This window comes from Pteropus medius, unplaced genomic scaffold, assembly GCF_902729225.1.
Source record: "Pteropus medius unplaced genomic scaffold, Ma_sr-lr_union100, whole genome shotgun sequence".
NCBI lineage: Eukaryota > Metazoa > Chordata > Mammalia > Chiroptera > Pteropodidae > Pteropus > Pteropus medius.
Genome location: NW_024354502.1, coordinates 27835763 through 27862725, shown reverse-complemented (window position 1 = coordinate 27862725; position 26963 = coordinate 27835763). Strand labels below are relative to the sequence as shown.

At 44.8% G+C, this 26963-nt stretch overlaps 1 protein-coding gene and 1 pseudogene across 1 annotated transcript; one reads left to right on the top strand and one right to left on the bottom strand.

Moving 5' to 3' along the window:
- Nucleotides 1-6468: 6468 nt before the first annotated feature.
- Nucleotides 6469-25448, bottom strand: EIF4EBP1 (eukaryotic translation initiation factor 4E binding protein 1). The gene is made up of 3 exons (XM_039853802.1): nt 25218-25448; nt 9420-9599; nt 6469-7405 (listed from the first exon to the last, which is right to left on the bottom strand). The coding sequence occupies exons 1-3, from the start codon at nt 25360-25362 to the stop codon at nt 7374-7376; spliced, it is 357 nt and encodes a 118-aa protein (XP_039709736.1). The 5' UTR covers nt 25363-25448; the 3' UTR covers nt 6469-7373.
- LOC120595617 (60S ribosomal protein L21-like) lies at nt 13932-14891 on the top strand (annotated as a pseudogene).
- Nucleotides 25449-26963: the final 1515 nt, after the last annotated feature.

Here is a 26963-nt window from a genome sequence, read left to right as displayed (position 1 = left end):
CTATAAAGCAAAACAAAGCATTTTGTGTTCATAATAACTGTCAAAAAGATGATAATTATCGTGGTGGCTATCTCAATGGAGCATTCATTCATTTAGTCTCTGCCTGAGCTCTTGTTCCTTAACCTCTAACACTTGTAAACTGAGTTGACTAAACACTTCTGATTACTTCTGGTAACCAAATATCTGAGTCCTACTAAACACATTTAAAAAAGAGTTCTTTTCTTCCTTTTGTTAGAAAAAGGTAATCTCCATGTATGTAAAAATTTTTGTCTATTTTGTTCTCTGACACATCCCAGATTCCTACAACAGTACCTGGTACATAAAAAGCACTCGAGAAATATTTGTTGAATGAATGGAAGTGCAATCTCCCCTGTAAATGAGGCTTGTCCCACTATAAGGCCAAAGGGGCCACCAACTCCATTTGGAAAAGCAGTATAGAGGGTTTAGCAAGGGGCTCCTCTGAAGTCTGAGGAGTTTGGAAACAAGTTGTTTTCACCGCCCCAAGGACACTGTGGTACTAACTGGTTGGTTCTCTAATTAGGCCCTTGTAGTAGATGTGGGCTTGCTCTGATAGGCTTGGACTAATAGAGCTGAAATCCTCATATATATAGGTAAGCAGTTCTCAAAGTGTGGTTATAGGACAAGCAACATCAGAATCATCTGGAACTAACTAGAAATGCAAATTCTCAGGCTCCACTCCAGACCAACTGACAAAAACTCAGGAGTTCTGGCCCAGTATCTGTGTGGCCTAGCCTCCCAGGTTATTCTGATGCTATCTAAAGTTAAGAATCGTCTGATGTAGCAGGATGATGAACTAGAGGAGGGACACATGTTGGAAGCCCAGGGCCCATTTTGAGTGCTAAGGAGATATACATCTAAGTAGGGAGATACATCCTGCCTTCTGGCAGCTCAGCGAGCTGTGGTGAAGACTGTTTAGAATGCATGGATCAGGCTTTGGTTTCTCTGGTGACAGCCCTGTGAAGTGCTGGAGGCTAGAAAGATGGGCAGGAAGGGATAAGGTTACATTTTTTCCCTTGTTCCAGTCATATCAAGTTCTGACCAAGATGTGGTAGATGATTGTTCTGTTTGAATCATCTATAGCGGATGAGGTGTAGTGATGGAGCTCAGCATTAATGGAGCTGTGTAGTACTAGAAACCTAAATATCTGGGAAAGGTCAAGAGAATAGCAGTTATCAGAGGAGGCTTGAAGTAGGGCAAATCTGAGAGTGAGATTGCCTCACTGAGGGATAGATGGACTCCTGGGAGGACATAGCGTCATTGTCTTTCACTTTCTTGACAAAAGGAAGGTTCTGACTGACCCATAAACTTTAATGCAGCTACATTCAGATATTTAAGTTTTTGCAATGTAAACCCAAAAGCCATAGTCCTCTGCTGCCCATTCCACACTGGGCCCAAATACCCATCTGGTCACATATACTTTGTGTAGCACAGCTGTCCCCAACCTTTTTGGCACCAGGGATCAGTGCTCCTATGAGAATCTAATGCCTGATGATCTGAGGTGGAGCTGAGGCGGTGATGCTAGCACTGGGGAGCAGCTGCAAATATCGATAAAGTTTCGCTGGTCTGCCACTCAGCTCCTGCTGTGTGACCAGTTCCTAACAGGCCACCGACTGGTACCTAGTCCGTGGCCCAAGGGGTTGGGGACCCCTGGTATAGTACCTGTTTGAGTGCTACATACGGCAGGCCAGCTGTCTCACAGGTCAGGATCAATAGCTCTGCCATAGGCTGATAATAGCCTTCTGTTTGTGATGGCCCATCTTCAACCCTGGAGGAACATGAAGTTGTCGAGTCTTATTTAAGGAAGAAAGAACTGGAGTCTCCAGAAAAGAGAGGGGAGGCAGTGGCTAAAGGTTCTGGTTAGAGATGTTAAATAAGACATCTTGGAAACAGTAGTATGCAAGATCGAATGGCATTTCCAATTGTATCTTGACTACAGAGAAGAATGGCAGTGCTCTCTTGTTCCTCAGTGGTTTGAGATCACACAACACTAGGGTCAAATAGGTAGAGGACACACACATTGCATGGTGCCCACACGCACAAAAAATCTCTTTACCTTCGGACAGTGCAAAAGAAGCTTAGATGCCATGTATATAGGAAAAGGGAGATGAAGTCATGCTACTTTTCCTCCCAAATCGAACTAGGACCACTAGCATAATTTGTCAGTGAATTGAGTAAGAGCATAGCAAAGTTCATCAGGCTTACAGAATATTTGGGTGTCAATGCCACTGTGTAGAACATCAGAGCTTTCTAGTTCACTGTAAATGTCCCTTGGCTGAGTTAAGAGGATCAGAAACTAGGAAACACAGCTGTGGATAGATTTGGTGGTTCTTCAAGGGCTCAGAAGCTGAAATCATTCCAGGAATTGGGGGATTACTTGAGTGACAACTACATTTACAGCCATGATTCCAAAATAAATCTGAATCTATCCTATAGATGCTAAGAAAGGAGTTTTTAACAGTTCAGAGTCCTGGCTGTCCTTTTGAAAGGCAGTTTTGCATCTCCCATTTTAGGGTGGAGTGACTAGGAAAAGGTTTAAGTACAACCTAAAGGCAGAAGCTTGAGTTGAGAAGAACTTGCAAGGATAAACTTCGATGCTAGATGGAGTTTCTTGGTAGAAAGAGCCAAGAAACTTCTGGCAAGTGGTAAGCTGAGGGTCAGAGGTCAATATGGCTACATGCATGGCTGTTTGGTGGGAAGAGGGAAGGTTCTAACTAGCTGGTCCCAAACCAAGAAGCAGTGCTGGAGTGTTCTCTATCCTGATTCTGCCTATAGTACAGCTCTGGTCACCTTATCTGGAAAATTTTTCTCTCCATATTCCTCTCAGAGAATGAGGGTACAGTTGCATAATCTTCAAATAATGTGGAGAAGTGTTCTTCGGTCTAGAATACACGTGGCATCCTACCTTTCCCTAACTGAATGAAATGGAATAACTGTTTCTGAGTATGGTTCCTTCCTTGTTTTAACAAACTCTTTCAGCAGGAGGCAGCACTAAATTGAGTATTGTAAGTGGAAACTAAATAATCCTCATTTGTCTTGAGAACCTATGAGTAAGGAACAAATGAGGGATGAAAGGGCTTCCTTTAAAAATCTGCTTCCTGTGTTTTAGCCTCTGAACAGTTGGAAAAAGGACGGATTCCTCTCCATTTTGGCCATGGGGCCTCCTCTCCCATTCTCCCTGCAGGATACATGCAAGTCACACTTATTCACGAAAACCTAATCTTTAGGAGTCGTACTTTCCCCCCAATTAATCTGTAGTTTCTTTACCTTCTCATGCTCATTTAATCTGCTGCAGATAAGGAGGGAGGCTTCGTTCTAGTTATTTCTAGAAACCAAGGTGTCTGCCGCCTCTCACTGGAGTGCTGGATCTTCCTCAAAGAATTAATTTTCCCAAAGTAAGGAACAAATGGCCTCTGCTTAGTGGGGCAGGGAGAGTTGTCCATGCTAAAGTCTGAACCTGATTTTGTGCAGGCCAGGTTTCCGATTTCAGCAATGAAAGCTGAATGTACAAAACAGGAATCACACATGGCCTCAATCTCCAACGGTCTGTTACATCTGCTAGGTCAGCTCCTGGCTTTGTTTTGCCCACTGCTTTATCTCCAGCGCCTAGAACAGTGCCTGTACACAGGAACACAGTAGGCACTCAATAAATAGCCTTTCTACAAATGAGAAAATCCTATCAATCTTCTTTCATGCCTTTGTACCCTGCCCTTCCCCCTCACTCCCACTAATTCTAAGCAACTCACTGGACATCTGAATGACTTCCTGGCTCTAGTTCCCTTCACCTTTACCTTAACACCAATCTCTTATTGCCTGATTCTTCTACCTCCAACTAACATGCTAGTTGCCTACAGCTCACACTCTAAATAGCCCAGACCTTAGTTCCAACCAATGTGGTATAAAGAGCACGGGCTTTGGAGCCGGACAGATGGAAGCTGGAATCCCAATTCTGAGACACACTAACTATGGACGTGTGTAAGATGGGAATAAAAACACCTACTTTTAAGTTATGGGGACCATAAATAAGATTGTAGTAAAGCTCCAGACATACAGAAGGCATTCAATCAATGCTTTTTTTGTTGGTTTCAATAATCTACTCATATGCTATCTAAATTTACCTTATGCTACCCAACACACTTCATCCTCACATAATATCCCTACACACACTATGTTCATTCCAGACACTACGCCTTTGCTCAGTTTCCTCCACAGCTTCTGTATCCTTGGCTCTCTTCAACTGCTCCAGTCCCACTGACCTCTCACTCTCACTCCACTTATTTGCATTTAATCGTGCCTCCCGGGATTATTTTTTTTCTCAGGTGTTTGTCTTGAAATTCTCTTGTATCTAGCATCATGTTGAGAGTGGATAGGAGGCTTAGCAAAGGCTTGTTAAATCAGAATAAGGTTGGATTTAGCTGGAAAAGACCATTTGCTGGGTCTGTTAAAAACCTGGCTTTTTCCTGAAGTACTCGTTTTCAGACCATAGGATTTCTTGATTGGCCATGTGTCCTTGGGCCTTTTCTTGAGTCATTTCAATGATAATGACTGTCATACTAAAGGGTGGCAGTAGAACAATGGCCTCCACTGGAACCCTAGCCTGGCTACCTGGGAGCTGGAGGGATGCCCACAGCTGTGCCAACAGCAGCATGATTGGAAAATCACTGGTAGTTCAGGTCCCTGGACTCTACTCATGCTCACTGGAAACACTCCCCAAGGTTCTGTTTTAGGCCTTCTCACTTTATTCTGTGCCACTCCTAAACTGTCATTTCTTTAACCTTTTCTGGGTCCCTCAGACCAGAAACTTCCATGACCACTTCTCTCCTTCTACCTCGCCAAGTGCTGTCAAGCCTCCTTTCCCAGTGTAGCTTATTCCCATCTCTACCGCTCTGGTTCAGCCTGTTCATTCATGTATGGAAAATATGTGACATTTCTCCAGCTAAACTGCTCTCCTGGCCTCTGTACCTCAGGCCATTCATGATCCAGGAAGGCCCTCTGTAAGTCAAAATCCCATTGGTTCTATCAAGTCCTTGCTCCTCTGTGAAGGATTCTGATTCCCTTAACTTGTGGCATTGACATGGCCTCCACTCATTGAACAATCACGTAAATATTGTTTTATGACATTTCTGTGTGTCCTTTTACTATTCATAGTAACTCATCTCCAGATCAGATTGTAAGCTCCTTGGGAACACACACCATAGCTTAAAATACTTCTTTGTATTTCCTGGTTCATAGCATATTTGGCTCTGTCTCACAGTTATCACTGGGTCCCCAAGTGCAAAAACAGTGCTTTTGGTGATGCCACAGGGTGGGCAGGCCAAACTGTGATGGTTTCCAGAGTGTCAGTACAAAAGCTTTAAGACTTGGTAGTCTGGGGTGTTAAATTGGACCATGGGAGCCTTATCTCTTCCCCAACAAGATTTTAACCTCCTCAAGGATAAGGACAGTGTCATAGATCTTTGCCTATACCAGCCAGAATGATGTTCAAGAAACACCTGGGTTTTCTAGAGGATACTTTTGTCCACTGGAAAGGCACACAACTTGTGAACAATTTTCTTATTGTCAGAGAAGCCAATTTTTTACCCCGTCTTTTGGACCCTGAGATGTAGGACCAAGAAAGAGAATGATATGATCATGTCAGACTTGTGAGTAAGACGTCTTTCTGGTTGGATATCAGGAGGGGAGAGTAAGATTTTATTCTTTTACTGGAAAGCTAAGGGATTGAGAAGGCTGATCCGATCTTTAATTTGATCCTACTTAGAGCGTTAGTTGTTGTCTTTGCTCTTGTGGTGGCCTCTCCATAATCTCACTTTCCACAAAGAGGTTATGCTGTGTGCTGTGTGCCTAGAGTCAACATACCACCATGGCTGGTTGGCACCATCACCAGGTACATTGGTTCCAACTGCCTTCACAGTCCTTAGGAGGGGAAAGGACTCCAACTCGGCTATAGAAAAGGACAGGCAAAGGATTTGAGCACTAAGGCCTGCTGCTCCCCAAAGAGCAGACTGATAAGTGCTATGAGCCTATCGTTTATAAAGTCCACATCACCCACCACCTCCTGGTCAAAGGTCATCCAACCCCCTGCATGTCTTATGATGAGAAACCCATACTACTTTTCAGCAAAGACCTCTGCCTGGCATTCAAGGCCTTTATAGCTTTGTCCTTTTTAGGCCTTTTAGAAAAGCCATCCCCACCCACACAAACTGCCTGCACTGGCTAAAGCAGGCAACTTGCTCTTGTCCTTGTACACCCTTGTTCCACAAGACCACCTGACCTCGGCAATACCAGGCCCCTGCCTCTCTCAGCCCACTCATTCTCAGGACCCAGCAGTGGTGTTACCTCCGTGAAGTCTCCACTTGTATGGACCACTCACTGTTAACCAATGCTATAGAATCTTTTACACTACCTTTTCTTATGGGTCTTATATTTTCAATAAAATCATCAAGGCAGAGAGCTTGTCTCATGTTTTATCCCCCATGACAGCTCACACAAAGGGATCACTTGACAAACATCAGGGGCACATGAATCAAAGAGTCTCAAGTCTCTTCTCCCCTTTGACTTTCGCAGGGAATAGACCGGCTCCGGGAGACAAAGCCCAGAAGAGAGGTAACATCCACCACTGAAAAACAAGAGATAAAGAGCAGCACAGCTCAAACCCAGTCCCATCTCTCAGTTACTAGTGTGTGATTTTAACTTCTGAGCCAGTCTTCTGAGCTGTAAAATGAAAATGATACTTGCTCTACTTACTTAACAAGATCAGCATGAGAATCGAATGAGACAAGTATAGGAAAGTGCTTTATAACACCCAGTGATAGCAGTTGGTGTTAGTTATCCATATGGAGTTGAAAAGAGCTCAGACAGGGGCCAACTCCTGGCCCTGGGGTGAAGGTGGCTTTTATTTCCTTTCTTGGGGAAGAAGGGGGAGGGAAGCTTTCCCACATACACCAAGCTAAGGAAGGGGTGGGTGCGCCTCCAGAGGATGGTACTGAAAGAGCCAGATGATCATTCAAAAAGGGTCCTTATGTCTACTTCCTGGCCCCAGGGCTGCAGGGTATGCTCTTGGGAGTCACTCCCACTGGGGCAGCAGCTCCAGCATGAGTGGAGGCACATGGAGGTATCTGCTGGTATTCACAAAGAAGGAGGAAGAGGAGCAGGTGCCCTGAGTGAGGGAGCAGAGGACTGGGGTGGCTCACCCCATACCCAATGCCTGCCCAAGTTGATAACTTTCTTTCCAATTTTAGTATATGTGCTTCCAAAGCGAGCACCGATGATAACTTTTATAAGGCCTGGCTGGTGTGACTCCTCCTGAGGAGGGCCAGAGGTGCCCAAAGGCATGGCTTGATCCAATGGCAGGTCCTTTAAATGTCCATCTCAAACTGTGACTCTTCACCTGGAGAAAAAAAGGACAGAGGGCAGGTAAGCATGAGGGAATGGTAGGGCTGGCATTTTAGAGGCAAGGAGAGGTATTATCTTTTCATTCTGTTGTTCCTACAAGAAGAGCAGGGGCCAGGTTTATGCTGCTAAGGAGAATGGGGGTTATTCCTAGAAACACAGGCCTGAAGGTGCCGTGTCCAGCTGTGCTCTCTTGCCCAAACCCGAAGGAAGAGCAGAGACTAGGTCTCCCATGGGAGAGGGACAGTCCTGAATTTTGTAAAATTTTTATTATTTTTAATGAGTGGATGGATACTTGTGAATTGTCATAAACATAACTTCATGGAAAAATATTCCTTAAACATAAAACATTTTTGAGCGCATGTCTTAACTTTTGGTTAAGAAAATGATACTATAACCTACTGGGATATACCTGATTGCTCATGGAATATCCTGACCCTGTGGTAAAGCAGTTACTTGGGTAATTCAGCCACTTACTGCCCTTACCCTGCCCCGCCTTTCCACTAAAATTTCCAAGTCACCATGCTGCAGCAGGTTGTTTTGCTTTTTAATGAAATTGCCTCACTCACAATCTCTTAGACATGGCTGCCCAAGGTTCTGTATAGCAAGACGCCTGCTCTGGCCCCACAGCAAGATACCCAGCTCTTCTTCTGGTTATATTTACACAAATATGTAGGTCCAAGGCCAGGGGCCTTGGACTTAAGCAAAATGAAAAATGATATCCCTCCCTCACTACCACACCCCATAACAATGGTGCTGAATGACTAGGCCATTATTGTGGGTAAAGCTGCCTGCCTGGGGCACCGCTGGGCCAACCCAGCATTTTTTATGGGCCAGAGTGGTTCTAGAAACTGGGAGGGAAGAGGGTATGCAAGTGGGGGTGGGGGACAGCCTTCAGGTAGTGGTAACTTAATTTCAGGAGTTCTAACCTCTATTTTCAACTTACAGTCTTTGGTTTGAGGAAAAAAGCAAGGGCAGGAGGTACCGTGCCACCAGCCATGTGGATCTATCCATCCTTTTCTCCAGCCTTATTTCTCCAGCCATCTTTATTGTTCTCTGTGTGTGTCTGAATCTATTTCTCTCCCTCCCACCGCTTTCCAAGTTTGAAAGGCAAGGCAACTGTCATTTGTCTTAGATTGTGGGGTTCCCAACATAATGATGAATCACGTCTTGTAGGTCCCTGGTAGATGGATTCTGCTGTCAGCAGAGCCAGCCCAGCCCAAGGTCCCAGCTGCTTCCTGTCTGGACTGGTGTACTGCCTTCTGGGTGAAGGGTCAGTGGGTTCCAGGCTAACTGTTTGTCTGCAAGTGCTTACACTGGATCCTCCCACGGTGAGAGAGCTCAGACACTCTGGCAAGCCAGTCACTGTGCCACAAAGAGCGTATTCACACACACCTCTGTCTAGGGGGCTGCTCTGATTACTTGGGGAAGGATAGAAGGTAGGGGAACCAGAAAGGACCTAGCTACCCCATGGCAAACCTGTAGAAACAACTGGCTTCACCGTTTCTACCTATCTTTATCAAGAATCCACTAGTAAACAAACACACTAATAGAAGGCATCCTGGATGCCTTTATGAGCCTGCAGACATGTAGTTTCCTGGAGGACAAGTACACCATGTCTTTGATAAGTTGTCTCCTGCACATAGACACATAGACATTGTGGGTATTTCCAAGTACTGCAGATACGTAGTAACGCTTCAGGGACAGGTACAAAAAGGAGCACTCTGAAAGTCCCCCTCATTTCAAACAAGCTCCCCATTAATTAGATTATCTGATGAGGCCCAATCACCTTTTCTCGGGTTCTTGGGCCACTTTCACAAGAAAATTGGTACTGATGAAAGTTCTCCCCAGCCTCCATCCTGACTCCCCTGCTACTCTCTGGACTCTGAGCTGCTCCAAAGAGCATGAGGTGGTCACCATCATTCTCTCCCTGTAATCCCCTAGTAGATAGGACTGGTCTGCAAACATTCCCATCCCAGGGGAGAGAGCCTGGCCAAACCCCGGTCACTCACCACCTGCAGGCTTATCTTCTGGGCTGTTGCGCAGGTGGTTCTGGCAGGCTTCTGTGGGGGGCTCATCGCTGGCAGGGCTAGTGACCCCGGGAATGACGGGCAGGTCCCGTGGGGGTGTTTTGGTCACAGGTGAGTTCCGACACTCCATTAGGAACTTTCGGTCGTAGATGATCCTGGTACCTGGGAGGGAATAGGGACGTTGGTAAAGCTATCTTGATCCCCCTGCCTGCTCATTTTCTCACTTCTTTGAGGTGTGGCTGTGGCAGAGGCAGCAGATTTTCCTGGAAAAGCTGGACAAAGGAGAAGTGAGGCTTACTCAGGTGTCTTGCTACAGCTCAGGACTCTGCTGTCACCAAACTGCCCTGACTCCCCATTACAAGGAGCACTCAGATGCAAGGGGCCCACTGGCCTCCACACCGTGTCCTTTCTCCCATCAGAGCTCAACTTGTGCTCTCTCCTTAAAGCCCACCAACTCACTTACCAACTTGGTGCTCAGTCTTACTACTTGTGATAATCACATCCTATAGTAGAGCAAGTATGATTTTTACTCATTTTTCAATTCTGTCCTTACAGTACCCCCATGGGGGTACCGCCATTTTACAAATGAAGAGACGGAACATTAAGTGATTCCTCAACTAGTAAAAATGAGAATTTCCCCACCTGTGCTTTGTGGAAAGGAGCAACATACTGGCTCTACCTGCCCCACAAAAGGGTCTCCTGCTAAGCCCATCTCCTCTTTGCCGCCCCTTGCACCAGTTTACCCGTTGCACTGATTGTGACTGCACTTCAGGGTTGGTACGCTGTCTGCATTCCATTCATTTTCTTTCCACTCTCCTTTCACAAGTGTCACCCTAGGCGTGAGGACCATGTCTTATGGAACTGTTCATTATTCCAAAACCATACCTAGGATCCATCCCATGAGGGCAGGGGCTTAAGTAATACCTTAAAAAGGAGTGTTTTCTAAAGTACAGGACTTAGGGTCTTAGTTAGAGACCCAGCTGATTAATCAAATAACAGTGAACAGCAAGAAAGGTATTCACATGGGGTCCTTGTTTAATCCTGATTACCTCTGAAGCACCAGTATGGTACTAGTAACACCTCACTAACATTTGCTGATTGCTCCCTTTTTGACAAAGAGCAGGCTTCAGGCTCAAAGCAGGCAGTGGAATCTAGCTAGAATTTAAAACTGTCCTGTCATTGTATTTCCTTTTATAGTTATCTTCTATTTATGGCAAGTAAATCTGGTTTTCCATATATAGTTGTAATATCAAGTTTCCTTTTAATATATAACAGGACATAATTTAATATGATGATAGATATATATTACATATATAATAAAATCATAATAAAAATGAAATTAAAAAGGTAAGGTGATATAAAAAATATTAAATATATGTACGAGTCAAATGCAAGGTACAATAAAAACTGCAGCTGTAATATGAATGACCCACATTTAGAGACCATGATTTTAGGACTTCAGGAATGCCTTTTCTTATCAATAACCCTAAAATGTTTCTCTCACTGAAGGGCTATGAGGAGTGACATTCCAACAGCTGGAACTTATTTCTCGAAGTTATGCATGGGCCTCTCTGTTAACTCCTAGAGGGGAACCAGTCTGCATCTCAGAGCTCTGAGTATGAGTTCATGAGGATGGACTCCAGTGCTGAGGAGGACCTGGGAGGCTGAAGAGCAGAGGAATGCTGAGAGACACCTGCTTGCCATGTTGTCTCAGTCTGACAGTAGGTAGTCGCCTAGTCTGTTACCTACTGAGAAGCAATAATGCTGAAGCTGACAGCCCGGCTCATCATCACCAAGGAGGTTAAAGTTCACCGCTCACATTTCTTAGAAGGGCGTCTAAAGCAAAGAACACAGAACCAGGGCTGCACTTTAGGCTCTGCTACCAGCCAGCTTTGTGACCTTGTGCCCATCAGCCCCTGAGCCTACCTCTCTCCCCTGTTTAGGTTTCAGCTTCCTCACTTGTAACATGAAGGGCTATGTGCCTATGAGCCCAGTGGGTTACAAATGGAGAACAACGGTGCCCTCTCCTTGAGGGGGGATGTGCTGACTTCAGAGACGGGACCATTTTCCCTGTTTCTTCATCTTCGAGGCTTGGCACCTTCCCTCTTATCTCCTCGCTTTCCTCCACTTTGGCTTTTTTGTTGGTTTGTTCACTACGGAGTAGGGAACTGACCTCATCAGAGTGGAACCTAAGAGCTAGAGATTCAACAGTCTTGAAAAAGAACTCGGAGGTCAGCAGATTCTGGGGAGATTCTTTAAAGGTCTCTAGCCCCTCGTGATTTTTTAAAAATTGCGGTAAAATGTAAATAGCATAACATTTACCAAGTGTACAGTTCAATAGTGTTAAGTACATTCACATTGTTGTGCAACCAATCTCCAGAACGCTTCTCCTCTTACAAAAGGGAAACGGCAGGCATGAAACTTCTCATTTCCCCTCCTCCAAACCCTGGCAACCACCATTCTACTTTCTGTCTCTGTGAATTGGACTGCTCTAAGTACCGCATATAAGTGCAATCATACAGTATTTGTCTCTTTCTGACTGGTTTATTTCACTTAGCACAAAGTCCTCAAGCTTCATCTACATTGTTGTACCATCTGTCAGAATCTCCTACCTTTTTAAGGCTGAATAATATTCCATTGACTGGATATACCACATTTTGTTTATCCACGGACATTTGGGTTGCTTCTATCTTTTGGCTATTGTGAACAATGCTGCTGTGAACATGGGTGTGCAAATATTTCTCTGAGACTCTGCTTTAAATTCTTTGGGTGTATAACAGAAGGGCTCCTGGCAATTTTTAAATCATTAATTACACTTTAAAGAGAAAAAGAAACAGCCTCTGTGCCCTTTGTCTTATAGCGAGAGCTCTTAATTAAAAATTTAAATCTTCATTTATGCTAATGAAATTCATAAACTAAGTGATGGCAGAAGTGGCACCCAGGTGAAACACCACCAGGGTGTTTCAGCTGCAGAGGGTAAACAGTGGTGTTCAGAAAGTCGGCTGACAAGGCATCAAGCCTAGGAGAGGAGGAGGGGGAGGGGACCACAAAGCCGCCTCTGACTCAGTTGGGGCCAGTGAAGAACAGAAGCTGGAGAACGTGGTGGGAATGTTTTCTATGGAAGCTGCTTTGTCTTGTTAAGCCTTTTTTCCCCCATCCCTTAATTCGATCCACCACTACACAGCTTCAGTTAACAGTGATTTTCTGGAAATTCCCTAAGCCTCCCACAGATGAGGCAAACTTAATAAAACATACACAGTCTCATATTGTCAAAAATAGGAACCTTTGGCTGAAAATGCTGTGGTATCCTGGAGCTGGGAACTGGACCTGCATACAGGGACAGGAAACAGAAACCAGAAAGGGACGCCAAGGTCTCTGTAAGGTGTGGAGCAGCAGCAGCTGGAGGGCACTAGTCAGGTGTGGTCTTCTATCATACGGGGTGATCACCACACAACATTCTTCAGCTGAGGGCCTACATTCTGTCTCCACATTAGGGAAAATGACCCAACTCCACTAGGTTTCTACAAATAAGAGCATGAAGAGCTCTTGAGAATCCAAGCAGCTTCAAGATGACTAAGTAAAGACATTTTTTCCCTGCTACTTCTCTCAAAAGTCATGCAAAACATCAAGAACAAGAAATAGGAGCCCATACTCCAACTTAGATACATGTGAGGCTCAAACTGTTCCCCAAATCACAATATATGAAGACAGAAAGTGAATGGAGAGATGGTTCTAACAGAGAGAGAAAAGGTGACACCTAAATGCAGGGGTGAGGGTGTGGAGGTTATAACAGGAAGCAAGCAAGGTTGCCCCAGAGAACTCCAGGAAGGTTCAGGAATTAGAGGCGTCATAGAAAATGGGGATAGGGCCTCACAACAGGGAGAGGTACTATATGTCTCACATGCCATGAGGGAAGGGAGACAGAGAAATTAAGTTAAAGTTGACCTCCTGAATGATGAGCCTCAGACCTCCTCCCCACCCCCCTGCTTCAAAATAAAGAGTAAAGATAAAGACCTATAGAAAATAAAAACCACCAAATGTCTCCATACATTTCTGAGAAAAGCTTACATCATTTAAGGAGAGATCCATACAAACCAACAGGAAGAAATGGATAATAAAGGAAGCAGAAGACTTTAAAAGACAGAAAGACAAAAAGATGAACAGGCAAAAGATAAATTAGAGATCTGATATTGGACAATAAAAAGTCAAAAAAGAGAGAGAGAAGAAACTGGTAAAAGGAATTTACTTAAATAGTAATGAAGAAAGAAAATTTTCCTGAATTGAAAGAGACGAGTCTTGAACTACCCCTTTGAGTATCCAGTGCATTGAATTAAAAACACCAACTTAACATTCATTGTGACATTTCACAATACAAATGATAAAGAGAAAATCCGAAGATCTTCCAGAAAGGGGGAAAAAAGAACAGGTGCACACAAGGATTGGGAATAAGAATGGCACGAAATTTCTCAAGGGAAATGTTGTTAGTCTGAAGACGATGGGTCAATCCTGAGGGAAAATTCATTTTGACTTAGTTTTATACCCAGCCAAATACTATTCAAGTAAAAGTAGAATAGAGATATTTTCAGAAAGCTACAGGAGGATGTAGTCTTCCAAAATTAGAGAAAGGCAAGAGGTCTCCAGGAATCTGATGTTAGCAACTGTGTGGCAGGTCCAGAGCAGTCAAACTGTGTTAGTTCAGGAAAAAGGGAAAAATGGACTGATAAGAAGTCTACTTTGTGTAAAACCATAATAAGAGGTGCTGGAGAGTGTGGGAAGACTTACTTGAATGAAAACTAAGCATATTTTTAAATGGGGCAATTTTTTTAAAAGTTGTAAAAAATGGAAACGCTATTATTGTAAACTACTTGGCTCATCAAGAGTCATAGTAATAAAAATTATAAATATGTAGTTTTAAAAACTTGTGATATAGCCCTTTTGGCCAGAACTGCCATCTTCCAGTAATTCACCAATATGACCAACACAAAGGGAAGGAGGAAAGGCACCAACTATATGTTCTCTAGGCCTTTTAGAAAACATGGAATTGTTCCTTTGGCCACATACACGCAAATCTACAGGAAAGGTGATATTGTAGACATCAAGGGAATTGGCACTGTTCAAAAAGGAATGCCCCACAAATGTTACCATGGCAAAACTGGAAGAGTTTAAAATGTTCCCCAGCATGCAGTTGGCATTGCTGTAAACAACCAAGTTAAGGGTAAGATTCTTGTCAAGAGAATTAATGTAGGTATCGAGCATATTAAGCACTCTAAGAGTTGATAGAGCTTCCTGAAACATATGAAGGAAAATGATCAAAAAAAGAAGGAAGCCAAAGAGAAAGGTACCTGAGTTGAATTGAAGCGCCAGCCTGCTCCACCCAGAGAAACATGCTTTGTGAGAACCAACAGAAAGGAGCCTGAGCTGCTGGAGCCCATTCCCTACGAATTCACGGCATGATAGGTATTAAAAAAAAAAAAAAAAAAGTCCTCTAATTGATTAGCTGTCCACTCCCCCAAAGAAATATTTAAAGAAAACTGTCCTAACAAACAAATTTTGATATAATTATATTGAGAGAATGGAAAGAAAGAAAGAGGGTGTACACATACAAATAAGTCATCATCTATCAAAAAAGCAAGTCAACAGATGAAATCAAGAAAAAGTTAGAAATGTGGAGGTAAATTCCCACAAGGGAGAGCTGGAAAATGTTATCTGCTTCTGAAAAGTGAGATGGGGGTGGGAGAGGCAAGAGGTTTCTGTTTTGTTAGACGTCTTTAGGTACTTTTCATTTTTAACTATTTATATATAGTAACTTTAAAATACTTTCATTATGAAAAAAGTCAAGCACATACAAAAGTAGATGAAATAATTATACACACACACATATATACCTGTTTTTTTTTTTAAAACTAAGGGACAGGTTAAATAAATTATGGATCAAAATTTTAAAAAAAAGATAAAACTAAAAAAAAAAAAGAAAATAAATTTTGGGTCAGACCTACAATTCAATGCTGTGCAGTTACTATTCGGAAAAAGAAAAGTATACATTGTCCACAATCTGTTGCATGAAAAAGAGTCACAGAACTGTGTGTATTTTGTGTTTGGTTACCTGTGAGTGGGGAGAGAGAAGGATTAAAGCAAAAACAAACAAACAAATAAACACACAACTTTTAAACTGAGCTTTTTTTTAAAAAAAAATACAAAACTCTAATAAGGATACAGGGACATTAAGCAAACAAATAACAATACAGGTTCAGAGTCTCCTTTTCTAGTAATTCAAGTTAAAATCGCCTGAGCTGGAATTAGGTAGACTAACCCCACTCCAAAAGTCCAGAGCCTTTGCTGGGTAGGAGGTGAGGTGGTGCACTGAGTCCTCCAGTGCCTCTCCAGGCAGGTGTGCACTAGTCCCTGTCCGCGCTAGATCTGACCTCCTGCTGACGCTATTCAAGGCTGAGAACACTCGCCTGTACATTTGCCAACCTTTGCTCAATCCTACACCCTGAAAGCAGGTATGCTGGTCTCAGGTACTCACTCATAGAACCTCTTTATAGCAGCACCATACTAGATGCTAGGAATATAAGCAACAGGTAGACAGAGTAACAGCTCCCTGATCTCAGACACAATTTAGTTGCAGAAAGACCTGTAAAAAAAATGTTTACAGTGAAGTGTGTGAAGTCTAAAAAAAGCGTTATATTTGGGGACCACAGAGAAACAGGGGAGAGACCTACCCTGTGTGTGCCAGGGGAGAGAGATACCAAGCTCCCATCGGCCTTGTCTTCCAGCTTCCAGGCAGTCTGATCCTAAACCCCTGAGCCAGAGAAATATCCATGTTGCTCCAGTTCTGCACTGCCCCAAAGGGAGGAGACTCCTGGGGGAGATGGACAGGGGATGACCCAGACTGGAGAAACTGGAGCAGGAGAATCCAGAACCTTGTCCTGGAGAAGAACAGAGGTGGAACCCCTCTTCATTTCAAAGCATCCGTGTAGCTGGGATCTTTTTGGGTACAGGGGGTAGAGTTCAAGTCTTGAACTACCTGTACAGAAGAACTGAGGCTATTATCTAACTGAAAGCCTTTCTAAATGTATCACCATATAAACACGTGTGGGTAAGATATAAGTTTGGTGGGCTGCAAGAGTTTCCTGTCCTGCAGAGAGAAGGGGTGGAAACAACATCTAGAGATGTATACCTGTTGCTCTTCCTAAGTAAACCAACTCTCCCATTTGCTAGCTCTAAAGGCTCTGGACAAGTTATCAATCTCTCTGCACCTCGATTTCTTCTGTAGAATGGGGATGATGATGATAGTGTCAACTTTTATAGGGTTATTACATGGATGAGAACAGCGGCTGACTCAAAGTAAGCCCTATACAAACAAATCCTGATTATTACCATGACTAGTATGGCTTCATACTGTACCATCTATACCAGGGACCAAGACATGGTCAAAGCTGGGACAAATCAGGGGAGAGGTAATAACCCTGAAAGGAGACCTACGGCGGGGAGTAGGAGATGGGGGAGGGTCAGGGCATCCACGATCCTTTTTGGGCCTACAGAAACATACCTCAAGAACAACCATGAACTTCGGCATATTTGGTAACCAATGTCATTTGGGACTTTAAATAGATGTGCCCCAAATACAAGAATGATAGGTTTTTCTCAAGGCATGCTCTGTGGTGAGGATAGTTTACTTGAAAGTATAAAGTGACACATTCTCCTAGGATCTGGTTTCCTCACCTGTAAACAAGGGAAGTGGACTAGGCTCATTCAATCTATTTTTAAAGTACCAATCCTGTGCCAAGCTCCATAGGTAATCTCTCTGGGTCTGTTCCAGCTCTGATATACTACCATTTATTTTTAGGATCTCTTTGTTGGCAGGCGCTTAAAGTGGTACAAATAGCACTGGCCCTGGAGGCAGATGTCTGGGCTCAAATCTGGGCATGCCATGCACCAGCCCCTTGACCCGGAGGCCCGGTTTCATTCCTCAGCTCTAAGAGGAGGGTACTAATAAAATGCACACCTCACAGGAGTATCTTTGTACAGGAATAAACCATGACATCTGTATAACTGTTCTTAAAACAAAGTCACTCAGAAGAGCATACACAACAGAGAAAAAAGTCACTAGCCAGGAACAGGAAGCTCCTTGGAGGCCGAGGAGCATTTATTTATGCCTTCTGCAGCCAGTACAGTACTGGACTGCAAATGCTCAAAAAACATGCAGTGGTCATGGATTATATAAATGTCTGACTTTTTAAAATTAAACAAACAAACAAACAAACAAACAAACAAACACATATTGCTTGAATGAATGCTAAGATTTTCAGATCAGATGGCTACAGAAAGCACCATCTGTCATCACTGTCTGCCTACGGGGCAGACACTACACTCATAGCCTGACATGCTGGATCTCAGTGTCCCTCTATAACCCCCCAAGAAGGGAGATACATTATCCTCAACTTGCAGACAGTAAACTGGGGCTCAGAAAGGCTGTCCCCCAACAGCTATCCAGAGCCGTACCTACCCTGTCTTGCCTGCAATCCTAAACACCAACCTCTGTTTAAAATTAGCAAGGCAGACAGGCTACTGTGTCTCAGCCAGCACTGGCAACTGGAAAAATTACAGGGGTCTTCAGGCTTTTACTCCTTCCGAGTATTTGGCCAGAACAGGATGTTCCCTGAGAGAGGACTGTTTTGATTTCTTCTCCATCTCCCCACAGTACCCACACTTGGGCTCAAAATGCTTCTGGTTGTAACTCTTGTAAGTTGAGACGAGCTCATCCCTCACTTCCCCTTGGGCCTCCTCTGGCAGAAACGTGAGGCCCAGCAAGAGTACAAGAACAGAATTCCTAGAACTGCTGTTTCCATTCCAGGGAAAGGGAGAGCATTTCATAGCAGGGGGAGGTTTGAATGCCTGTGCTCAGACACACGCCAGTAGCCTTTGGACAAAATACTCTGGACAATTTTAATATCAGCTCTCACCAGCTGTGTCATCCTGGAGGCAAATAAATAGATGTGCCAGGGTCTACCAGGATCCACCTCCCATCCCCGCCCCCCTTCCCCAACACACACACACACCAGGCAGGAACCATGTGTGTTTGGGTGGCTTTTCTTGTTGGGTTGTCTGTTTAGCAAGCCGAGCTGACTTGTCAGGAAAAAAATCCTGGTGAGAGATGCAGAGCATGCTCAGTTCAAGATCTTTCTTCACCTCTGGCCCTACCAGCTCTGCAAAGAGAACCAAGATCTGGGTGTTTCTCAGGTACCAGGAATCTTATGAAGCTCCTTGAATATCAAATAGGGGCAATTAGTGAGTGGCAAAAGGTCCTTCCGGCTAGTTCCTCTCCTCAAGGGAATTCCCTTGAAGGTAATATGGCCAGTTTACTTGAAAATTAAACAGGAGGAACAAGGCTTTTACAGAGACATTTGGAACAAAATAGCTGAAATAATTAATCTAAGGGCTGGCCAAGCTCCTTCCCCTTCCTTCATTTCCCCCAAACACTTCAAAATGCACCTGTGCAGAGCAGGGTGTGTGACTCCTGAAATTCATTACCAACAGGTGATGCCCTTCTGAAATGCCTCCTGTTACACAGCAACAAATGCTGTTCTGGGTAGTAGGAGGTGCAAAATGCATCCCTCTATATTCATATTTAGAAGTCCCATCCCCTATTACCCCCATGTATTTGGAGATAAGGTCTTTAAAGAGGCCATTAAGTTAAAATAAAGTCATTGGGGTGGGGCCCTAATCCAACATGCCTGTGTCCCAAAAAGAGAGAGACATCACAGAGGAACAAACCATGACCACAATCACAACCACGATCGTGTGAAGAGACAGCAAGAAGGTGGCCATCTGCAAGCCAAGGACAGGGGCCTCAGGAGAAACCAATTCTGCTGGCACTTTGATTCTGGATTTCAAGTCTCCAAAAACTACGAGAAAATAAATTTCTGTTAAGCCATCCCATCTGTGGTATTTTATTATGGCAGCTCTAACAAATTAATATAGGGTTGCTCTCCCCTTTCACTCAAGAGTTGATGAGAGAAATCTATTTTCACACACACTCTCTTTAAGGCAACAGACCTAGTTCTTAACCTTCACACTATACGCATCACCAGGAAACCAAAGGGAGTTCTGAACACACTTGTACCTCTTGATATTCACTCCTACCACTTTTGGAAAGCTAGGCTCAAAAGACTTGACCCCATCCTATTGCACTACTCCAGAAAATCAAGGATGTTCAAATAGGAGGGCAGGGCAAGCATGGGCTCCTCTGAAGGGTGTTCCCAAAGCCTGGCCACTTGAAAGGGAAAGAGAAGGTAGGCTGGGTGGTGGTCAGTAAGGGATGGCATGTCACAAAGTGGCACGTATTGTCCAGTGGCCTAGCATCATGGCCTTCTGTATGATTTGCTTGGTGGAGTTGGCCATAGGCCTTGAAAATGGGCATGAGATCTATGACTCAGTGTTTTCAGGAAAATGTCCTCTGTTCTTAAACCAACAGCCGATTCACAGCCTTGTGATTCTGGTCTGCTTCTACATCTGGCCTTGGCTCTGCTGGCAAGTTAAGTTCCCTCAAAGGAACATTCTTTGAGCCTTGGCCCTTGTGGAAAATGATCTGAAAATGCGGCCCCCAGAATTCTTCCAATCCCTGTTTGCACATGAGACTTCTCTCATTCAAAGGCAGTTTTTCCTCATCCCCCTTTGAATCTGGGCTGGCCCTGTGTCTTGCTTTGACCAAAAGGATACAGTGAAAGCAATGTTATGTGATTTCTGAGCTCGGGCCTTAAGAGGCCTTGAATACTGCTATGTTATAAGCTCAGGTTAGACTCCTAAATGGCGCGAGACCAAGACGACAGAGAGAGTGCTCAGCCTTCCAGGTGTCCCCAGCAGTGCCATAGATATGTGGGTAATGCCATTGTGGAGCTTCGAGCCCAGGGCAATCCAGCTGCCCACTGTATGCAGTCAGATGAGTGAGCCCAGGCAAGATCATCAAGAAATGCCCAAGCAGCCCTAAGAATAAAGAGAAACGACAGATTGTGGTTGTTGAAGTTACTAGTTTTATGATGGCTTGTTATATAGCAACAGTTAACTAATATAGCCATTCTCATTAAGACAAGTGTCTTTGGGCAGCTGGTGAGTCTTGACACTTGGGGAGTAGTCTCTGAGTTCTCTCAATGAATGTTCATGGGCATAGACAGTGGATTATAAGGTGCCTTTTGTTGCTCATGTCCTTGAGCACCTGAATGCCAATGGGTAGATATCATCTACTCCTGCCTAGTCGGTGATACTAGGTATAAACAAGTAAATAAGGAGCATCAATCTCAGTGTCTCAGACCCTGGCCGCAATACTGATTTGTTCAGTATAAAAAAGTCACTTCCTTCTACTTACTGCTCAGTAATGATAGAGAAAAGTAATATTAGTAATATTGTTATTGGTAATACTGGAATAAGTGGGAAAATTGAGAAAGTTAGTTTTTGCCTCTGGGACATCCCAAGATAAACAATTATACCTGCAACTGAAAGGACAGAAAAAAAAACATTTAAATGCTATCATTAAGCCAGCTCAGACCCAGGCCTGGTGGTTAAAAAAAAAAAAAAAAAAAAAAAAAAAAAAGGTTACCCTGTGAATACTTTCATTCCAGGATTCTTTTCAACCCTTCATCTTCTAAACATCATACATCATAGGCAGCACTCAAGTGCAGCAATATAAAGATTAAGACTGCTCTGAAAGAACTTCCTGGCTAACCTAGGGAACAAACATGTAAACAGATACACGTGATTCGTGTGTTGCAAATCATAATGGAGGAAGAACTCTAGCAAGGATCTCAGTAAGACCAGAAAGTAACAGGTTTTTCATTTGTTTGCACACAAGACTCTAAGTGTACAAATGAACAATTTTCATTAAAAACTTTTACCTTGAGAAGCAATCCTTTTTTCAATATCGCTGCCCTATCCTAATTCCTTTTGTGGAATGACATGAAATAAAGTCCCATATAAGAAAATGCCTCACTACGAACAGGTAAATACTGTACCACCCTGTTTGCCCTTTCACCAAATTTGGTAATAAAAAACTTTTTTGGGTTGTCAGGAAAAAAAAGAATCAAACTTCTCTTTCAATTAATAAGGCCCTGCGACCTTTGAGGATATTGAAAAAAATGTGTAAGCCTCATTTACACATTGAGTGCAATGTGAATGCGATTAAAATCTAACAGCTATGTCTGCATTGTTAGAATGTGAAGCCTACCAGGGTGACTATTCAGAATGGGCAATTCTCATTTGAGTTTCACACAAGTTCTACTAGTTATGGGGGTTGGGGAGGTCTGTTTAATTGCTTCATTCTATAGATATAACTTTGATGCTTATAATTTTATTTCAGGCGTGTCTTTATCTTCCTCAATTAGCAATCCAAGCTATTGACTTCCAATTCGGGATGTGGTGAATGCTCTAAAAATAGGGAGGTTCATGGGCATTGGAAGGAGTTTGGGTGCTCTATATCAAGGCCCCTGTCAAAGTCTTTAATGAGGAATTCCATAGTGTTCTAAATGCTTTAAAAGGAAGCTCAGGTCAGTATGAAAAGAAGCCCATTATATTTTGCTCACTGCCTTAATGTCCAAGTCCTTTTAACCTGCCTTTAATAATGAGACGTAGTCTCCCCTCTGTGACTCTGTGACTAAGGCCTCGGGATACTAGCTGTTCTCTAGCCTCAGTGCCCAGTGACCACCCCCCCTTCCCGGCACTGTCTGTTCCATAGCCAAACACTTGGAAGCTGCTCCAAGGTAAGCTTCCTGGGCACAGACTTTGTTTGTCTAACCAAACAAGGTGCCATTAACACCTGTAGCTTTACCTGCTTACCTCTGATTAACCTTATCCAGGTACAGAGCTTAGGTATGACTCCCACCCAAACAACCCTTGTAGGCTTTGGGGTCAAACATCCAGCAGGGAGGTGGGTGGGAGTGGTGTGAAGCAGAAGGTTTCTGACCCATTCAAAGGTTCTGCTGGTTATACTGGAGATTTTCAAGACTTTCAAATATTAATAAACAACACTCTTTTCAGCAAATTTCTCTTAAGGTGTCCAAATATCTAACTTCAAATCAGTGGCTCAGCCTGTGGGAAAGTAATGACCATGGAAAGTAAACTGGAGTCATAAATAGAGATGGCTCGAATCAACTGCTGCTCTTTTTCCTCCGAAGACAAACACTGCAAGGCCATTCCCAGCAAGAGTGACTGGAGAATACTTACTTCGATAGCTTCTGACACCTTCTGCAAATACGTGAGTGCAGGCATCAGTGCAGACTCTCTGTCTAGACCCTGGTTTAGAGACTGATGCCAAACCTAGCTTCAAAAGAAGCATCATTTTTTTGCCAGACCCCCAAAGGTCTGAAAAGGTGAGGGAAGTCACATTCCACTAATTCTGAGTCCGCTCTTATCCACAGTGGACACATTCTAAGACCCCTGGTAGACACTTGAAACCTTGGATAGTATCGAACCCTAAGTGACTAATAGGTGCACGGTGTATACAGTGTGGATATGCCAGACACAGGAATGATTCACTGCCTAGGTAGGACAGAGTAGGATGGCACAAGATTTTAGCACGTTAACTCAGAACGGTGTGCAATTTAAAATTTATGAATTGTTTATTTCTGGAATTTTCCATTTAATGTTTTCAGACCGTGGGTAACTGAAACCAAGGAACACAAAAACATAGATAAGAGGGGGACTACTGTGCTCAAAGTGTGGTATTTAGACCAATCACTGGAGCTAGTTAGAAATGTAGCATCTCAGGCTCTATCCCATAACCTACAGAATCAGAATCTACGTTTAAACGAGGTCCCCAGGTAATTCATATGCGCATTGAAGACTGTGAAACAGCATTCTAGAACAAAGCAAAAAGGCACCAGAATGACCTTTTTTTATTAGGTCAAGCTATTTTGCCATGGTAAATTGGGTTTTGGAGGAAGATTTCATACCTTGGCTAAGGCAGGCCAGGTTTGCTAACTGAGGTAGAGGCAAATCAGGATTCTCTGGTTACAGACTGTGAGCTGTGCCTGCCCCATTGGACACGCCAGACAAGAAAGACTCGGATTTAGACTCTGGGCGCTGCTAGCTTTCTTCCAGGTGGCCTCAGAAACTAAGTTACACTCTGATGCAGAAGTCCCTTCCTCTTTCTCCCAATTAAAGACCTTCAAAGAGAGGTGCATTTGCTGTGGTCAGCCAAAAATCACCCCCTTCCCAGTCCAAAGTGAGAAGTGGACTTCCCTATAAATAAATAGTCTCACGGGGTATTGCTTCCAATTTGATGTGTCCCCATCTAGCAATGAAATGTGTAAATGAGGGATTCCTGAGCTTTCAGTGCCCACTCTGAACAGATCAAGCAGAGATTCACACCTTCACTTGAAGGAACCCCCAAATTATCAGGAAAGGTCCTGGTGGACACATCACGACACAGAAAAAACAGAACAGCATGGACTAAAGGCCCCCCAGTAAAGAGAATTTGAGTCAAGAGTGGCAAGAAGAGTCACTAGGAACTTTTCCTCGGGTCATTTTTAAAAGAAGAGAGGGCAGTTCTCTCTATGCATTGCTGCTATTTCTTGTTCAGCCTGGGAAAACATTGTGTCATTGGACAATGGACACGTGCGTTTAAGTTTTGGGGCCTCAGCGCCACGTTCTGCAGAGTAAGGTTGCATGGCTGGATAAGAACATTTAAGATCCCTAATAATTCTAACTTTGTGTGTTTTGGAATAAACACTCGAAGTCCTCGGATCTGGCTGTGCTCGCCGGTGGTGGAACAGCTGCCTAAGAAAATAAGCATGTGGCCCCCGATGCTGGCAGGAGATGAGGCTGCGCCCCGCCCGCACCCGTGTCTCAGTGTAGCGCCAGGATTTGCGGCTGGTTTCCAGAAGGTTGGACAGGAGCGGTGGAGGAGGGTGTCGGGGAGGGAAGAAGGGCAAAATGGGGTGAGAGCAGTGCGATGATGGGAGGGAAATGGTGCGCCACGAGGAGGATTTCATTATGCAAACACGCGGGCAGGTTTCATCAGCGCCTGTACTCCAGGGCTCCCGGGCTGGGAGGGAATGCCTGGCTCTCGAGGGCAGCCCAAGGCTGGCCCCCACCCGTGCCAGCTCAGCTTCCTCTTCCTCATCCACTTTCAGGGAGGTCACACGGTCCTCCCTCCCCCCGGACAGAAGAACGTGTTTTTCTGCACAGCTCTGCCCGCCGCCCCCGGTCCATCTGCGGAGATCCCACACGCGTAAATGGGCAATCTGCCACAGGTGCCGGCAAGGCGCTGCTGGAGCAGGCGAGCACCCTCAGTCCAAAACCTCCGTCAGAGGGTGCCTGACCCACGCCAAACTGGGGGTACTTCGGGAAGGAAAAAGAACTCTGCAAGAGTCATTTATTCCAACAGAGAATGCCCGTCCCATCCCCCCAAAAAGCACAAGCCAGGTCTTGATCGTGGGCCACCCATACCCCACCATATTACGCCTCAGAAGTGCCCAACACCCACAAGGGGCAGCACGTCTCGGCATGTGCCAGTCCTGGAAGCGTTGTCTGTTTGGGTGGTAGTGGGGCATTCAGCTGTCTCTCCCAGAAGGAGAAAACTAATGGGGCAGTTTGCAAAGCGGGCGCTGGAGGACGCACCCAGAGGGCAGGGCGGCCACGAGCTCGGTATTCGTGACTCTCGCTGCCTTCCTGATGTCCATTACCCGTTCTTCCCAGTCACCGTCCAATGGGCAGCTGCCGAACCCCTTGCTCTGCCTAGTCCGTCCTCCCACCGCCCGCACTCGGAGCCCCCGAGCCAATGCCTACCTCCCGGGGTGGTGCTGAAGAGCGTGCCGCCGGGGGTGGTACTGTAGTCCCCGGGCGGCAGCTGCACGCCGTCGCTTAGGACCACCCGGCGAGTGGCCGGGATGGCCCGGCTTGGGGTCTGGCTGCAGCTGCTGCCTCCGGACATGGTATCTCGCGCGCAGCACAAGCAGCTGGAGCGTAGTCCTCCCGCCCCTCCAAGCCTCGCTGCGCCTCGCTCCACCTCGCTCCACCTCGCTCCAGCCTGCCCCGCCCAAGACCATCCCTTCCGCCTCTTCCTCTAGACACCCCCTGGGATTTGTAGTTCCAGCCGTGCCACCGCCCAACCGCCTCCGCGCGGCCGCCTGCACGTGGGACCTCCCGCATCCCTGGATGGAAGGCCCTCTGCCGACAGTCTCCTGCGCGTGGGTGCCAGCACCGTCCCCGTTTTGCCTGCCCCTTTCGCGCCCCAGTCCCTCCGGGCCACGCTGGCGGGGAGGCGGGGGCGGCGGGGGTTGTAGGGGACGGGTCGGGACGCTTGCCTAGGTTAATGCTTCTCTGGGTCGGGGGCTAGTCTTCCCGGGAGTCCTAGCGGACCCGGCCACTCTGGGAAGGCTTGCATTAGAACATCAGGCTGGATATTCCCCCTCGACCCGCCTTGTACCTCAGATGAGAAAGTGGAGATTGACTGATCATTCACCCCTCATTGGGTTTATTGTGCATTCGCGACGTGGCAGATGTTAAAGAAATGTCCAAGAGTACTCGGTCCACGGCTTCGGAGAGGATGTGGAAGGACACGTGAACAAACCACCTAGCTGGGTGATAGGGCTAAACCTAGAGCGAGGTGGAGCTTGGGATGAGGGGAGGACAGAGAGTTGATCAAAGAAGTTTCCTTGTACTTCTTTGAGTTGGGCCCGATGCCCCGCAGGCTGCCTGACATTTAGTAGGCACTCATTGAATGGATGAAGGAATGACTCTTCAAGGAGATCCCTAAGTGGAGAGGAAAAAATGCAAGGAGGAGGGAAAAGCTTGCTGGGTGAAAGAACAGTTTCTGTCATTGTGGCCACATCCTGGAAAGGGAGAAGAGAGGAGAGACAGTTTAAAAGGAAAACTGGGGGAGATTGTGAAAAGTCTTTTAAATCATGCCAGGGTGTTCAGACTGTCCTACAAAGGCAGGAGGTTTCAGAGATCTTTTAAGCTGGGGAGTGACATGATTAGTGTTGTTTTTTTAGAAAGATAACTGATGGCGGTGGAGTTTGAGAATGGATCGCAAGAGGGTGAGGCCTGAGGTAGGTCATTCCTGAGCTAAACTGTCTAGTAAGGTAGCCTCTGGCCACACATGCCTGTGAAGCACTTGAAATATTGCTAGTCCACATTCAGAAGTGTAAAATACACACTAGATTTCAATGACTTTATATGAAAAAATAATGTAAAATATCTTAATAATTTGTTTTATATTGATTACATATTGACATATTTTGAATATATTAAGTGAAATTTATTATTAAAATGAATTTCACCTGTTTGTAATTTTTTTTTTTAGTGGAGCTGTAAGAAATATGTATTTATGGCTCACAATATATATTTTGTATAGTGCTGCTCTAGAATGAGGCACTATGAAAGAAATCCTAAAGTTCTCAAAACCTTCCTCATGGAAAACTTTGGAATCATCAAATTTTAGCCCTGGCCAGGTACCTTATAGGTTATCCAGGACAATATTTACCTCCATCTTATTTAAAAAAAATAAAAACAAAAGCAAAACCCTGAAGC